General features: G+C 36.5%; 3 protein-coding genes across 3 annotated transcripts; all 3 read right to left on the bottom strand.

Moving 5' to 3' along the window:
• Window positions 1-2,220: 2,220 nt before the first annotated feature.
• On the bottom strand, window positions 2,221-7,870 carry LOC106361576 (cation-chloride cotransporter 1-like). Its single transcript, XM_013801351.3, has 13 exons — window positions 7,573-7,870; window positions 7,165-7,311; window positions 6,636-6,714; window positions 6,405-6,493; window positions 6,212-6,326; window positions 5,928-6,028; window positions 5,714-5,775; window positions 5,160-5,387; window positions 4,958-5,072; window positions 4,655-4,849; window positions 3,971-4,371; window positions 3,644-3,805; window positions 2,221-3,497 (listed from the first exon to the last, which is right to left on the bottom strand). The coding sequence occupies exons 1-13, from the start codon at window positions 7,728-7,730 to the stop codon at window positions 2,419-2,421; spliced, it is 2,931 nt and encodes a 976-aa protein (XP_013656805.2). The 5' UTR covers window positions 7,731-7,870; the 3' UTR covers window positions 2,221-2,418.
• A 1,005-nt stretch (window positions 7,871-8,875) lies between these two features.
• LOC106361577 (BTB/POZ domain-containing protein At1g30440-like) lies at window positions 8,876-12,350 on the bottom strand. Its single transcript, XM_013801352.3, has 4 exons — window positions 11,820-12,350; window positions 11,604-11,673; window positions 10,221-11,459; window positions 8,876-9,660 (listed from the first exon to the last, which is right to left on the bottom strand). The coding sequence occupies exons 1-4, from the start codon at window positions 11,876-11,878 to the stop codon at window positions 9,064-9,066; spliced, it is 1,965 nt and encodes a 654-aa protein (XP_013656806.2). The 5' UTR covers window positions 11,879-12,350; the 3' UTR covers window positions 8,876-9,063.
• Window positions 12,351-13,968: 1,618 nt separating this feature from the next.
• On the bottom strand, window positions 13,969-15,865 carry LOC106360002. Its single transcript, XM_022690135.2, has 3 exons — window positions 15,434-15,865; window positions 14,386-15,219; window positions 13,969-14,295 (listed from the first exon to the last, which is right to left on the bottom strand). The coding sequence occupies exons 1-3, from the start codon at window positions 15,779-15,781 to the stop codon at window positions 14,032-14,034; spliced, it is 1,446 nt and encodes a 481-aa protein (XP_022545856.2). The 5' UTR covers window positions 15,782-15,865; the 3' UTR covers window positions 13,969-14,031.
• Window positions 15,866-16,919: the final 1,054 nt, after the last annotated feature.

The raw sequence follows: 16,919 nt of genomic DNA on the forward strand, positions 1-16,919 counted from the left end.
TTATTACTTAAAACTAAGTTTTTTAAAAAACATACTGAGTTATAAATATCAATGATGGATTGGTGAGTATAACATGAAGATAAAAATATAAATATCTGATTTTCAAGGTAAGAAATTCAGCTTTTATTCATATACTCAATATATAATATCTTAAATTATGTTTTAAAAAATACACATAATTTATATATATATATTAATCTTCCAAACTTAAACTATTATATTATATATGAATAATGTTTTTAAATAAAAATAATTTCTGATTTAAAATAAAAATAAAAACAACAAATGTTTATTTTCAAATAATGGATGTAATTTACATTATACTATCATTTAACAAGTATTAGATACGTTTTGATATATCATTATTTTCTATTTCCAGAAAACAATAAATTGTTAAACATCAATATCATCTAGGTTAAGTATACGAACAACAAAAATTCAAACATCACAAAAAATATTTACATAACCATTATAATACAATAATTTAATCAAAAATACAATTAAAAAAATATTAAAAAGAATAGTTATATACTTAATATTTGAAAATAAAATATATTTTTGCTAAAATTGTACTTACCTCGCCAAGGAGATCGACCATCTTTTTACGGATCGATCGAATGTTAAGCATGTGGTCGATCCAAAAATACTCTGCAGTTTAATAAAATCTCTAAAACATTTATTCCAACACTCAAAAGATAGTTTTGCTAAATATGATAACTAGATAGCCAATAAAATTACAAAAAAATATTTAAATAGTAAAAAATATGTTAATTTAACGTGTTAAAATTTAAAAATAAATTTTAATTATGACATGCATTTTAACATTTATATAAATATAAATCATAGCCTAAATATAAATAATTTAACAACTTAAATTAGAAAAAAATAAAAATCCCGGGCGTAGCCCGGGTTAATCCCTAGTCTCATGAGATGGAGCAGTTTGAGGTGTTGGGACTAATTATTAAACTTATTAGCTCAAATAATGAAAGGCAAATGTGAAAAGGAAATGGGCTTACGAGCTCTTTGTAAAAAGCCATGTTGGCATTAATGAAAGGAAATAAGAGAGTCCCACATCGATTAAAACTTGAGAAGTTGTGATGTATATATATGGTATCACACTCTCCTTGAATTAAACGGCTCAGAGGAAAAGAGAGCTTCTCACGCGCGCGCCGCTGCCGCCGTTTGGCTTGGGCTTGGGTGGAGGGCCTTTGATAAGAATTATTCATTTTGGACCAAGTTAAGCTCAACGCTTTGCCATTTTATTTCTAAAAAAACAGCATGACATTTGTGTATAAACGACATGTAGTTCGTTTAAAAATTTAAAAACAACAAGAGAGAAACTTGCGGAGAAAGCTGCTCAACGTTCCACTCCGAGATCTTTGCGAGATTTTCGGAAAAACGTTCGCAACAGTTTCGAAAAACCGCTCCTAGTCTTCTCTTTAAATACGGACTCTCCTCTTCTCATTTTCTTCAACCTTTTCTGAATCGAAATCCAACAGCAAAATTCCCTCTGCGTAAGTCTATTATTGCGAGAGTGTTTCGTAGATTTTTTGTTCGATAGGGCGATCACGGGTGAGGCGTCAGTCGTCTGCCATGGTTGTATCCTGGGACTCTATATTCGTACAGTCCCGTCTCACTAACGGAGCGAATATTTTGAGTTAAGGAAAGAGATCATATCTCGCCTCCATGTCTCGTTGCGAATACGGTTTCTTATCGTTCTCGTATTCGTTTTCTATATTCGTCTATTTCCTTAACTTCGCTTTTATTATATCGTTTACATCAGTCCGGTTTACCGGCTTTTACATGAGGTTGGAAACAGTTTGAGAAACGAAGAGACTGAAAGTAAAGACGAAGACAAAGCTCCTAGACGATCAAGGCATGGAGACAAGCGTCGGTGAAAAACTTTTTTCCTAAGATTCTATCAATGAGAGTTTGTTTGTCTATTGGATTTAGCAGATTTTTGTTTTTTTTTTAATGTTTTGTATTTTCAGACTCATGTAGTCATGTTTAGTAATTAGAAGCTAAAAAATTATATACCATCTGTTGTTATTGATGTTTTTTTGCCAGCCTAATATCATTGACGGGATCAAATAGCCAACTAACATCTTATTCTATTTAAAGGGAAGTAAACTATATAAATAATTTAAATTTCATGTGAAATATTATAGAAAATTGTCACTCAAGTAAGCTCGATATCCTTATTAAATGGACAACAAAAGATGGCAACAACAAAATTTATCTTGCATGAATTTCCAATTCAATCACTTTCAACAAAAATTGAATTATTGTACTACAAGGTTAAATATATATATATAAACTGTAAAAAAATGTATGAGGAAGAGAGGGAAAAAAACCTAACCTTGAAGGTCAAGGTCTTTGATTTTGTCGGTGAGTATAACAAAAAAAAAAGATACGAAACTATGTAAACAAAGTTACAACATCTCTGTGATACCCTCTCACGATCAACATCCTCGGAACATTCTCCACCAGCAAATCCATATACTCCATGTAGAAATACGCCGGGTGGTTCAACGGAGGCGGCGGGAGACTAACCAGCACCACCGCGGCCATCCTCGAGTAACTGAGTATGGTCGAGTTCAGTTTCAGCATCGTGTATAGAAACTTCTCCACTTGTTGCTCATTAACCACCATCGCTTTCCCGTTTGCCAACCTTGGAGTCGAACCTTGACTCTTTATCTCTCCCAAGTAATCCGAGATTCGTCTCTGCGCAGCATCAAAAGCCTCCAACGAATCTTCTTTGCTGTTTCCCTCTGATCTTATGTCCCACGACTTCATCGTCACCACGATTACTTCGGCTTGCATTCTGAGGTCGTAGAGGAACTTCTTCACGTCGGCTTTTAATGCTTCCGCGTCTGAATCCTCTTCAGCTATGCAGAAGAGCTGGATCTTGCAGCTTTCGAAGCTTTCTTTCGTCAGAAGAAGCTGCGAGAGAAGAAGCATGAGACCACCGTCTCTCACGATCCAGTACAAGTCGATTGTTCCGTACTGTCTTTGGTACTCGTTGGGCCATTCCTCTAACCCTTTGATGATGACAACTCCTTTGTTTGCTGTTATGCAGTCGTTGATTATCCCAACAAACGTGGATGGGATCTCTGTTAGATTCTCCCGTCGCCAGATCTCAGGGTAACGCATAACGACGATGTTGGGTTTGAGATTTCCGAGTCCCATCGTCTGGATGATCCCCCGGAAGCCTTCGGTCATGTTTGGAGCTACAACGATTTCAGCTACGCCTTCGCAACGCTTATACTCAATGTATGTGGCTAGTTGTTTGCAGGCTTCCTTTGCTTCTTCAGCACATTCGTAGTAGTCGCCGTCTAGTATTGAGACAAAGATCGACATTCCACGACCTTTTTTCTTCATACAGTTGGCAAAATCAGCCAGCTTAGGGTGGCACGGAACGTTTTCTGGGAGCTGTCCCCATGGTCTGCAGAATACAAGGGGGATTGGATACCAGTTCTTAGGGTGCACTTGATCCGCTGCAATATGGAGAAAAGATAAGCTTAGATTAAATGGACCATCTAATATTTGAACCTATAATAGTTAAGGCAGGTTCAGGTGTAACAACAGATAGATAATGCATATTATATAACCAGTTTGGTGTGATGACACTTATGTGGCGTACCTCCGAGTGATCTGAGACTACGAAGGGCCAACTGAAAATATGCACTCTTGAAACCATCTCCCCAGTCCCCGGCCTTTCCTTTTAGTCCAACGTATTTGTATATAAGACTTGCAAGCGCAATGGCAACGACAGTGAATGACCAAGAAATCAAGAACATGATCACTGCAACCGTAGAGAAAAAAGGGAAAATCAACAAGAGTCTTTCATAATAAAACATCTCAGGCTTCAGGTGAGACAAGCTAGTTACAATTTGTTTTATAGAAATGGACTACAAACGTAGACTATACAACAGAGAGTCTTCTCCAGAAAGTATTTGAAAATTCATACCTATGCAAAGTGAGGCTCCGACAAAGGAAAGGCTCCAGTGATGGTATTTCCACCGTGGACGCCAACTTGGAGCATCAAGTAGATCGAGCAGGAAACAAGACAAGTTTACTCCCGCGTAGCATAAAAGATAAAACATAGTCACAGTCGGTGTGATAAGATCCAGATTTCCGATGACAACACATCCGATGCAGATCAAGGCTGTGAAAAGCGTCGCTATGTGAGGTTCGCTAGTATCTGCAACTTTAAAATAATTCAGGATGGGGAGAATATCATCATTTGCTATAGCCGCAAGCAACCTTGGGGCCCCTGTCAGACTCTGGAGAGCAGCCCCTAAGGTTGAGAGGATGATGCCAACGTGAACAATTAAGGGGAGAGGCCAAGCAACTGTGGCAGTAAGAAGCCTGCAATAGAGAAAAATTACTCTCGTATGAAAAATTTCAAGAAATTTCATGAGGTGTTGAAGCGCTAAAAGAACAGGTCTCTGCGACCACTATCAGACGTGCTTAATTTATTCTGACATGTAAACTAAAAAAGTACTGCTTTCGTAGGCCCCTAGTAGTTTTGTTTAGTACATTCAGAGCACAAAGCAACTTTTACTATCTTTCAAGTTTATCCATGCTAAACACACTAGATCGGCTTTGAAACCAAAAAAAAACAAAGAAGTCACACGAGTAACACCGTTACCTATCAGTCAAAAGTTTGTCACGGGTAGCAACAGCTCCAAAAAACAGCACTGATATCACATACAGTAAGGTGGTTGACAGAGTGGCAGCCAATGTTCCAACAGGAATTGATCTTTGTGTGTCTTTCAGTGAAGCTGATCTATTTGAACCAGCCATAATTCCTGTTACAGCAGGGAAAAATAGACCCACCAACTCACTGAAAAGTAACAAAGAGAACGGTATATAAATTTCAGAGTAACAAATAAACATACACAAAAACTAGAGTTTTACTATCATAGGCAACAAATTTCTAGATGTGACTCACTTGAAACTCCAGTATGTGCCTCCAAGTGGATCAGGAATTCCCGCATTATTTGTCATCTGATAAGCAGAACTCCAGTTATCTCTAAAACTTTTTAATCGCAAGCCCGTGATTCCAGCTGTTCAGATCATAACAATGGAAAGGTTAACAATTTGGGGAAATATATCTCCATGCCTATATCCAACAATATCCTGAAATGGCTTACTGTCAGGATCATCTGTTTTTGCCAAAAACATCCCAATGAATATGCACAAGATAGAGAGCAACACGGGTAGTAGGAAAGCAGGTGCAACCCGATTGATCATCTTCACGCCGCCAAACACAATGAAGCATAGAAGTATAGTCACAACAATTCCATAAATCTGCAAGTCGTGTGAGCTTGGGCTTTGTACTGATTCGGCAACTGCAGTTCCATTAACCTTTGTGATAGTTTCTGCCATTAGAAATGAAACACATATAAGTGGCTAAATGTGACTAATAGGCTAAAGATTTTGTCCTCAAGGAAAACAAGTAAAGGTTTTGTCAAATAGAACTCAGATTTTGGCAGTCAATAATATAGTTCTTGCAAATCCTCGATTGCATATAGGCGTTGCCATTTCCAACAATTGATGAAACAAGTCTTTGACGTCAAGACTAGCATGAATAAAGTAGTGTGATCGGAAAACTGATAAATTACTAAGAGTTGTTGGATATCCTAGTACCCCTTTGCTTTGGTTCACACTTCACAGGTTTCAATTCTTACAAGTTCCACAGTAATACCTCTAAAAATCCCAGCAGCAGGGAACGCTTTTAAAAAAGTCTCCACAGCACCCAAAACGTACCTACATTGATAAGGAAGAAAGCAGATAAATTAGTCATTAGAAGCACTCGGAGACCATGTAAAACTGAACAGAGCACCAGCAACTTAAGAGTGTTGAGCTTAAGACTTTCTCCAAGAGAATCTATTTCAAAGGATCCAGAATATAACACTTACAGAGCTCCAGCAACTGCATTGCCAAGGAAGAAGCATAAACCTATGCTAATCCCAACCTCCGGACCAAGAGCACGACCAATGAGGTAATATGGTCCTCCACCCTGGAAGTAAAGTAATGCGAGTTATTTACGGAATAAACTTGATGTCCTACATATTGTTCTATCACAAAAGAAAGAGAGAAGTAATAGGGGTGCTAAGTATGGACCAGAAACCCAAGGAATGGATGGATACATTTTAACTATTGTAAAAGAAAATTCCGGGTGATATTACAGAAAAATAATTACCTTCATTGCGCCATTTGTCGCAATAGCACTCAAAGATATTGTCGTCAAAAATGTACATAATCCACACAGCAATACCAACACTAGGCTTTGTCCGATACCAGCCATGCCAACAATCCTGAAAATTAAACAGATTAAGACACGCCATGGTGACTTCGCAGATTGTTGTGCAACATCAAGGATTTTGCAGTCTTACCATGTGAAACGGATATAGTATATAATTCCTAAAATGTTTTGCAAGCAGGGAACGAAAACTCCCATCATTGTACCCATCTTGAGAGCAGGCTGCAAGAACATGCAGATATTATAACATCGTGGAAAATCATAAATGCAGTGATAGTCAGTAAAAATGAGCGCTTAATCAAAACAGCCTGGCAGAAATCATCTAAATTGTGTGAGTAAGAAGCTAATGGGAATAGTAAGATACCTTTGGGTGCCCTTGCATGATGGAGATATCCTCCCCATCTCTAGGGCTAGATGGTGCTGGAATTTGCTCTCCTGTCATGCTGAAGGAGATATTCATCACATTACCATTAAGAAAATATGTGTTTCCCAGAACAAATGACAAACTGCTGACTGAATAAGCAAAACATAGTTTACGGTAAAAGATGCATTTACACATTGGGAAGATGAAAGAGAGATCCTCATTTCGTTACATAAAAAAAAATTACAAGACACTTATGAATTCCTAAGAACAAACAACACAAGGCGATAGAAAGCACATCAGTTGTATTATAGAATCATGAATTTTATAAATAGTCAAGGGAATCCATAAAAACGATTCAAAAAAAAAAGCAAGAAACTTCTATTCAGTGATTCCCTGTTTCAGCTCAGACCAAAAAGACCACGCTGATCAATGAAAGCAAGAGACCATTTCCAGTATGCAGTAAATGAAGGCTGGTTCATCATTCTAATGTGCATTTCTACATGAAAACAACAATTAAGATCGCATGTACCTCTTCAAACCAAGAATGTTCACAAGAGAATCAAAACCAAATAATTCCAGCTTGGATTCCTTCTGATGGCCATTGACTCCATCTTCTGGTATAGGACCCTCCCTTGCACCAGCTCCCATCTCTCCCGGTGCCACTACTCTTATGTTCCTGTCAAAAATCTACAAGCGTGAGACACTCACCATGAAAAGAAAAAAGTAAACAATACTGAATCATTCAAGGTAGAGTTTTAGAATATTCCAATCACACGATTCTAAAACACTACAACCATCACTGCTGATTTAACCAAATTGCATCCCGTTTCTACTAACCAGTACATGTAATCGTTAATCATCATCATCATCATCACCAAAGAGATGATCAATACACATTCAAAACCGTGCTACAACACCACAAGGAACACAATCATACTTGAGGGTGGAAGAGGAGGAGGAGGAGGAAGATCCAGGATCGATCGATGACATTTCGACAACCGCTCTATCGTGCGCCCCCACCGGCCTGTATTTTCCTCCGCCGAGTCGCGGGAATTCCTCTTCGCCGGCGGCTTCTTCAATGTCTCCCCTATCCATTTCTCTCCGCCGAATCTGGACAGATCCGTTGCTCCTTCTATCGCAAATGAGAAGGGTATCTCGTCGGAGTTAGAGATCGGCGAGTTTGAATCTGACGAGAAATGAGATCGATACTCATACGCATTAACGGAAGAAATAAATAATATTAAAATGAGGAAAAATTATTATAAACGGATGAAATTATTACAAAGAAGTTAAAATTAAATTACAATTTGGGCTTTTTAATTGGTAAAGCTGGCGGCTGAAATGTCCTTTGATTTCTTAACACAAGTCTGCATAATAGTCTTGGTAAGTTCAAGTCTTCTAGATTTTTTTTTCTTTTAATTAACCACTTATTTAACTCTAGTTTAAGCAATCTTCACTTTAACAAACCAACTTAAGTTAACTAATTATGTTTACATTAATTAAAGAGAAAAAGACTAGGATAGCACTAAACCAAGTTTTTGTTCCCAAAGTAGCACTCAAAGCTCAAAGTCACAAAAATAGGTTTCATTAAAGAGGTAAATATACATTTATACCCCTGGGTTAATTAATCCAAACCTTAGGGTTTAGAGTTAAGGGGTGAGGTTTTGGAATTAGGGTTTAAAATTTTATAAAAAATAAATACTAAAATAAAAAAATAAAATTTTAAAAACAGTTTCAAAAAGTATTTTTAAATTATAAAAATAAAATTTGAAAAAAAAAAAAAAAATTCCACAAAAAAGTTTTCAAAAAAAAAAATTATAAAAATTTCGAATCTGAAAACACATAATCTGAAACTATAAAAAAAATTTCTTTTTTTTTTATTTTTTTATTTTTTATTTTTTTATTTTTATTTATTTTTGTTTGTTTATTTAATTTTAAACCAAGGGTATTAAGGATATTTTACCCTTTAATGAATGTCATTTTTGTGACTTTCTCCTTCTAGTGTTATTTTTGAGACATAAACTTCAAAATGTGCTATTATTGACAATTGCCCTTAATTAAAGGCTTCTTAACTTGCTTCCCCAACAAAGATTATTCCAAAAAAAAAAAAATCTTATGAGTTATCTTCATCAATAAGAGAGGAAAAACACGTTTCAGACAATTACTGTGAGTGTGATTGTTCTTGTTTTGTAACTCTTATTATCGTCAAAGCCATTATAGATTGCTCTTTTTTTTTTTTGGTTAATTTCCTTAATAACTTCCAATAATGACAAGAAAATAGTTTGGTCGTCAAAGAAAACATTACATAGACAATCGAAAATAATACGTGAGAACGAGCACCACTTTGACTACAATGCACATATTTTTTAACAATGTTAAGCTCTTTCTTCTTCCTTAAAAGCTAAACCATGAAAACTTTTTACCATTTTCACCTTTCAGAACTAATGCTCGAAGCCTTCTTATGCTTTCCACGACGTTCTTTCACATCCTTAAGCTTCTCTATCTTCACATTCTCACTGTTAGACTTCGACACAGACCCTTCTTGAGCACTGCACATTTGATGCGACTTCAGCTTTATACCAAACCCAAGTTTCTTAGAAACATTCTCCCACGTTTTGCCACCACCACCAACCTTACTCGTCTTACCGAGTTTCTCAATCTCCTGTCTCATATTCGAACACTCTTTCTCCAACTCGCAAACCCTCATCCTCATACTGTCCATCCCAACTTTCAAGACTTGATTCTCTCTTACTGCACTTGCCCATCCTCCTCCTTCTGTTGATCCTCCTGCAAACCCGCCGCTTCTTAACTGTCTTGACCCTCCATCGAGGTTGTCTGAAACCAGGAAGCATCCAGCTACAGAGGTTCTAAGCTGAAGCTGCTCAAAGAAGAGCACTTGGACTATTACTCTTAGAGGTAATCTCTCGTTCTGTGCCGCGTGTGTGCAAGCTTCTAAAGAGAGTTTCTGGCAGTCTAACAACCTGCAAAGATTCTCTCTTTCTGTCTCCGCTAACCACGGATGATGCTGCAAATCATCAAATGAAGAAAAGAAACAACTTAATAAGTCTTTGTTAAATAAAACACTAGAGTTGGACATTAGTTTTTTTCGGTTTTTGGATTTTTTTGGTTTGGTTTTTTCGGTTTTGGAAAAATGCTGCCAATGTAAACCGAACTATATTTTGGTTTTATTTGGTTCGGAATTCGGATTATTCGGTTAGGTTTCCGGTATTATTATTTATTCCGAATTGAACCAAAATTTGTTTAACACATTCGGTTAATTTGGTAAAAACAAAAAGTTATGTAAATTTTGATTTTCCGGGTTTATTCAGTTTGTTTCGGGTTATTTCTGTTTATTCGGTTTATTTGGTTAATATGTTTCAAACTGATCGGTTCTTGCTTGCCGAACCGAACCAAAAACAGATTAAAATTTTTAAAATGGGCAGATCAGTTTATTGGTTCAACCAGATGTTAAACCGAAAACCGAAAAATTTGGTTCGGTTCGGTGTACTTCAGTTCAGCGCTATAAAAAAACAATAATAGTAGCAGATGGTTTTTTTTTGTTTTTTTTAGCAGATTGATGGTTACCTTTAAGTAAATGTCTATTGCGCGATATAGTCCATCATCCAAGAGCCTAGCACACTCAGGAACAGAACCAGCTAGAGCTTGAAACTTCGGAAGCTTGAGATTCACATCAGGAGCCACTTCAGCAAGATACCCATCAATAAGCTTCGCAACCGCCGTCATCGGCGTTATCCTCTGCGGTGAGCCCATCAAGTTCCCATCATCCACCGAAGAGCAAGGAGAGCCAACACCACCACCAACAGTCATGACCTGATCAGTACCAAGAAAATGGTCCAAGATCCTCTGCACAGAGTCAACATCGTATAGAGTCTCCATCGTGTGAGTAAAGCTAGGCATCACAAGATCCTCCAACGCCGCCTGGTCGAGCTGCATCCCTATCCTCTTCTCCAAGTTGGCTATGCAAGTGGGACTAGCCTTCAGAATCTTGGCGACACGAAGCATGTCGACGAAGAACTTGGTCGGGACTAAACCTTTTTGCATGCTGAGAAGGTCTTGGATCTCTTCGAGCAAGTGCTTCTGCTCTTCTTCGGAGAGTACATTCCCTGAGCTGCTGAAACGACCGCTAGCTTCAGGTCCTCCACGGCGTCGTTTTAAGCCGGGTAAGTGTTTTCTTGTGTAGTAAGTTAACGAACCGGCTATGATGTCTTCTCTTATCCCTCTGGAGTCCATGACTGTGATGAGTCTTTTAAAAAGAGGAAAGCTAAGCGTGGAGGCGTCCTCATACCACCAATCTGAGCTGGTGTGTTTGAGTCTAGCCCCGGTGCTTATCCCGTTCCATAACACGCTGCCACCTGGACTCTGCATGGGGTCCACGACCGGCCATCCGAGAAGGTTTGGGTCTGTTGTTGATGCTCTTATAGCTAGCGAGTCGATGCATTTCTTGGTGATGTTTAACTCCTCAGCGAAGTGGGAGACCTCGCTGCAGGTTTGGAGGGCTTTTATTGAGTCTTTCCAGCTTTTGAGGACGACTTGGTTGAGGAAAGTTTCGGTTTGGGAGATTAGGTTTCCTTCGGCGTGGTCCTCAGTCATTTCGAGATGCTCAGCTGCGCATCTGAGGTGTACGACGTTGGAGGCGGTGAGTTCGAGTTTTACACCGTAGCAGAACTTGGCGATAAGCTCGAATGTTTTGTCTCCTCCGGGAAGATCAGAGATTTGAATGAGACATTTGTCATCATCATCCCCTTGTTTTGATGCCTCTGCGATGTTTCTTTCCATGACTCCACTTCTAGAGAGCAAAGGAAACTGCACATAGCGTAGAATCAAAAGCCTATAAGATATCTTTGATACATGATATTGTAGAAGACAATAATCATTATAGATAAAGGCAGCTTAACATTGTGTTACAAGAAGACTAGTGTTGTCTTTGTTTAAGCTAATTAAATTTACCTTGTGGAGATGGAAAGACATCTCTCCAACTTCAACGACAATGTCACTTGGAAGTCCAGTTGTGCAAAACCTGCAATAATTGAGCAAAGAAGAATAAGTCAGAGAAAGGAATGCTGCAGAGCCAGTCAAACTAGGAGGAGAATCAAGAAGAAGCAAAAACTAGGAACATAGATGCAATATTAAAAAAAAAAAGGTAGAGAGAGTTAGTGAATATACCAAGCCTGGCCTTGTCTCTGGAAAGCATCAGATTTGGATCCCAGCTTCATGCAAGCCATACTCTCTCTCTCAAAACAGAACTCAACAAAGAAACTTACAATAGCTAAGCCTCCAAAAATCCTAACATACAACAACCAAACCAAAAAAAAAAACTGCTAATTTTCTCAGAAAGAAAGAGACTTTGGATCTATCCCTTAATACCCAGATCAATTTCACTCGGACATTTGAACAAACACTTAAAAGCTGCCTCCTTTCTTCACACTCAGTAGCTCACATTAATCTTCCAGAAATTAAAACCTAAAGGCCCAAAAGAATCACACGGAATGTGTAATGATATATAGAGATCCCCTTGGCCAAAACCCCACTAAAAGAAACTCAGAATCTTAAATAATCTTATCTGTAACACCAAATTCAAACCTTTTCCCCCAGCAAAGTAATGAAAAGAAAGAAAGAAGCTGAACCCCCAAAAACCCAGCTAGACAAGAACAGCTAAGCAGAGAAGTAACTTACCAGTTCTTGTTGCTTTATACGAGAATATACATGTAAGGGGGACCATATAGCCAATTGATTGATGTCTGGTAATAAGGAAAAAGTAAAATTAAATTAAATATAGTTAATATTTTGTGTTTTTGTATTGGTTGCTTTAGAATCTAGAAACTTTATTTTAATCCATATAGTGTAATAAAAGGTGGACATTTGAAAATCTCGAAATTTATATTAGAAGATTTTTTTAATTATTATTATTATGAGCACATGCACTTGGAGGGTCCTTCACTCCTTTGTATCTTCAAACATACTCATTGTGTTGATTCTTGAAATTAGCAAACATTTTTGTTTGTAGCTAACATTACATAAAGTGTGAAAGTTTGATTAATTACGTCCTAATCTTTACTCAAAGAATCCAATCCTTCTCGCTGATATTTGGCGTGCGAGTAAGGTTATAATATGCTCCCTCTCCGTAGAGACCATTTTATAGATACCATACAAGTATATGATTATAAAAGTCATACAATTTTTATTTTACAGTAAATATGGGATTTTAATAAGTTTTTGTTAATATATAGTAATTGTTTCTAATGTTTTTGTTTGCTAAGAAATTGTTTGTAATGTTTATTACATTTTTGTCTTTGCTTTCTAATTTTAAACAGTTATCTTTTATTTTAATTATAAAATATATGAAGAAACTCTCCAGTATATTTTATACAAATATAAAGAAATGTTATTATTTTTTGATATAGTGAAAATAGTAACCTTTATGTTAAAGAAAAAATATATTTTATATATAACATCTAAAGTTAAATATAGAATTGAGTTGAAAATGCCCTAAATAATTTGAAGGGGATTACTGTAGCTGGGAATTCGCTTTGCTGATCAAAATTAAGGATAAGTGCGGTCAGTCGTTATAAACATAACGCTATACATATGTTTATAAAAAAGAAAAGACAATGTAATATGCTTAAATTTCGAAACCAATAATGCGAACTTGGCGAAGTGAGAAAGACATTATTGAAAAAATATTCCTCTATTATTAGTGACTGAATGTGATTTTGTCCGTACTATCTATCTAAGCATGTGGTTGAAGCTTCCTTGTCCGACGAAATTGGTTTTGGCTATAACCAGCATGGCCACGTGAAGATTAATGAACTCTCTCCAGCTTATATCGTTGGTTTTAAGTTTTGCATTTCTCAACTCTCCACTAAAAACTGAACCAACGACTTCGATAAATAATAAGTTAATTACTAATGATTATATCATGCTTTAAACTGTGCCCTGGCGACGATTTTAAGTAAAACATTTGAAAATTTGAAGTTTTGTCCGGGCTTCTAGCCGTGCACTGACTCAAGAATAAACCATGTGTGGTAATGATGAATCTAAAGAATTCTAATGAAACTCTTACGTGGCAACCATTAGGGAGAGCCCTATTCAAATTCCATACATATGATTCATAAGTAGGGGGGAAACAAAGGATTTTATATATTGTAAAGATAAAGTAAATTATATTGTGGCTAATTTCATTTTAGAAACAGGGCAAAAATATCACAAAAATTCGTTTCAAAAATCAGCACTTTTACATGAATGGCATGTATAATGCTTACAGTCTATATATACGTTTACATAGTTATTATTTGCTGGCCTACACCAATCTTTGTTTTATTTACAATCAAAATTAAATAATGTAAGCTACTGGTTACTAATTTTGTCATCTTTGAGTTCAATTTGGCTGCGCTGTTCCCGTGGAGGATGATGTAGAAGTAGTTGTCGAAGTTTCACTCTTAATAGCAACCTCAACGAATTGGGTTGTGACTTGTTCCCACTTGGTGATTGTCGTCTTTATCTCTGCTTGTTGTTCTGGTGTGCATGTCATTGCTCCTCCTTTCTTGCTTTGATTTTGGGTTACAATTTTAGCGTAGATTGCATTTAGCTCTTCCATATTCTTTATCACTTCTGCTTGGTAAGTTTCCATTGACTTCTTTACCTATCGATATTACCAAGAAAAAAAAAGAATATATGTATTTAGACGTTTGGTTATTAATATTCTAAATGAAATATGCATTTTGTGACGTACTTCTGCTGATTTGTTTCCAATTCTTGAACGAATAAATTGCATGGCATCACCTATTTTCCCAACAGCACCTTTGATCATACCGAACAAGCCTCCTTTTTTCTTAGGAGAAGAAACCTTTGCGGAACCTGCCATGGTACTCTTTAGCTTCTCGAAAAATTGCTTGTATTCCTCCTTCGGTGGACACTTCTTCTCTAGGTTCATTAGGAATGTCATAACTTGTTCGGAAGTCTGAGTCTCGACTTCTGTCACTGTCACCTCCGTGGTCTGGCTAGTAGTTTCACTTCTACTTGAAGCAGTGTTCGTGTTACCTTGAGATTGATTGTTTGTATCCGTAGAGGGAGTTCCAGCTCCAGGGTTTGAACCAGCTGATGGCTTGTTTGATGGACTTCCAGTAGCGCTTCCGGAGTTAGGACTCGAAGAGCCTCCAGTGGTACCTTGAGATTGATTGTTTTTATCCGTAGAGGGAGTACCTTGAGATTGATTGTTTGTATCATCCGTAGAGGGAGTACCTTGAGATTGATTGTTTGTATCATCCGTAGAGGGAGTACCTTGAGATTGATTGTTTGTATCCATAGAGGGAGTTCCAGCTCCAGGATTTGAACCAGCAGAGCCTTCATTGTTTGTTGTGCTAACTACCATAGTGTTTGTGATCTTAACAATCACAGTCTGCCACTTCAAGATCCCATCTTTGATTTCTTTAAGCTGTTCAGGTGTTAGTGTCGTGGTTTCTTTCTCTTCTTTCTTGCGGCCACCGAGAATTCTACCAGCCAAGGATTTCATAAACTTAAAGGTTTCGATAGCTTCCTGTTTCTCCTCTTGAATTTCACTCTTTATCTATTATGCATAATATGCATGATGAAGTAAATAAAAAATTGTTTATTAGCCTCGGACCCTGATCGCTTAGAGCATCATGATTTTATGCGATAATTTGTATGTAAAATATTATGAAAAACTTATATGTAAAATCAAAACACATATAACCTCTGAGTGCGAAAAGAAATATTAAAATGTCAGAAAGGCACTAATTATAATAACCTCTTTCACTTACCCTTCCAATAGCAAAAGAGGCTATGGATTTGAGGATGCCTGCTTCTTTGGCCTTCATGTCAGTATCATCTTTTTTGCCAAATATTTTTAGTGGGCAAACATACTTGGCAAATCCTCTAAGTTTGTCGAAGAACATTTTGAATTTGCTTGTTTTAGGACATTCTTTCTCGAGGTCCCCCACAAATACCATCACTACGTTAACAGTGTAGCCTTCAACGTCACCCACCGTCTTCGGATCTTCAATCTGTGGTAAAGATGGCTTCAGCTTCAGAAAAGCTGAAGTCACGTCTAAAAGGGTTACAGATGCAAATACAAGTGTGAAGCATAACAATAAATGAACTCTTGCCATTATTCTTTATCTTTTTCTTTTTGGTTTTCCTAAATTTTCTATATCTTACGAGGAACAAAGTATGAATTGAATGATTTGAATTGAAATGGAATGGAATTATTATTTTTTGTTTTTATAGGGTTGTTTAGTGTCCTATGTTTAGAATCGTTGATCCTATAACCATTGAGAATTTGGTGGACTAAGCAAAGAGTTTAATGGTTCCTTACGTTTCATAAATCATTGATTTTATACCACAGAAACAAAAAGACATAAGTAACTCATCTAAAATAACATTTAATAAATTTCAATAAATATAAATAACATGTTTTAGTAGGAGATTTATAACATGTTGATTCCCATTATATCATGTTTTCCAGTGTTTTTTTTTCTAGTAAAAACAGAAAAGAATAATTTGCCCCGTAAGATTAATCAAAATGTATTACCAATCAGAGCGTTGTTATCTCATTAATTACTGTCGTCCGTCTGCCTTTAATTTGTCTTCCTCCACTCATCACATAATCTAAAGATTCATTTTCTCTTGCCAACAATTCACAATATTCTTTTAACAAAGTTGATTTATATCCTTCAAAACATTACCACCCAGTCTTTTACTTATTTATCCAAATTTTAGAAAAGTTAAAATTTTATTTAAAACTCCGTGTAAATTTGTTTGGCAAAGTATATACACACAATGAAAATTAATTAAGAAATGATGAAAAGTAAAGAAAAATATGCATGCAATGTTCTTTTTTTTTGGACAAAATGCAACTAGTGATCTTATTTACACACAAAAAAATAATGTTCTTAGGGCATCTCCATTCCTACTCCATTTTTTCCTTTAAAATGGAATAAAAGTGAATATGGAGTAAGGAATGCTTTAACCCCACTCCATATCTCATTCCATAATGAAATTTACTCCATAAATGGAGTAATCTATTTTTTGTTTGTTCATCACTTCATTATGGAGTGGGAAATGGAGTAGGGTTGGAGCAATTTTACTCAATTTTCACTTTTATTCCATTTTGGAGTAAAAAATGGTGTTTTACATTGGAGATGCATCTCCAAAAGAAACTCTATAACTTCAAATATAGAGTTTTTTGTTCTCCAAAAATAAACTTCAAAACTTTAAATTTAGAGTTTTAAGAAGTGAAACTTCATA

The sequence above is a fragment of the Brassica napus genome, chromosome A8, assembly GCF_020379485.1.
Source record: "Brassica napus cultivar Da-Ae chromosome A8, Da-Ae, whole genome shotgun sequence".
NCBI lineage: Eukaryota > Viridiplantae > Streptophyta > Magnoliopsida > Brassicales > Brassicaceae > Brassica > Brassica napus.

Coding starts and splice junctions, on each gene's coding strand:
- LOC106361576 (XM_013801351.3), bottom strand. CDS start 7,730: ATGGATAGGGGAGACATTGAAGAAGCCGCCGGCGAAGAGGAATTCCCG. Junction 6,327..6,404: donor TACTATATCCGTTTCACATG/GTAAGACTGCAA, acceptor TTTAATTTTCAG/GATTGTTGGCATGGCTGGTA. Junction 5,388..5,713: donor TGCTGCTGGGATTTTTAGAG/GTATTACTGTGG, acceptor TTCTAATGGCAG/AAACTATCACAAAGGTTAAT.
- LOC106360002 (XM_022690135.2), bottom strand. CDS start 15,781: ATGGCAAGAGTTCATTTATTGTTATGCTTCACACTTGTATTTGCATCT. Junction 15,220..15,433: donor CCTCTTTTGCTATTGGAAGG/GTAAGTGAAAGA, acceptor TATGCATAATAG/ATAAAGAGTGAAATTCAAGA. Junction 14,296..14,385: donor TTGGAAACAAATCAGCAGAA/GTACGTCACAAA, acceptor TAATATCGATAG/GTAAAGAAGTCAATGGAAAC.
- LOC106361577 (XM_013801352.3), bottom strand. CDS start 11,878: ATGGCTTGCATGAAGCTGGGATCCAAATCTGATGCTTTCCAGAGACAA. Junction 11,674..11,819: donor CAGAGACAAGGCCAGGCTTG/GTATATTCACTA, acceptor CAATTATTGCAG/GTTTTGCACAACTGGACTTC. Junction 9,661..10,220: donor CAATAGACATTTACTTAAAG/GTAACCATCAAT, acceptor GATGATTTGCAG/CATCATCCGTGGTTAGCGGA.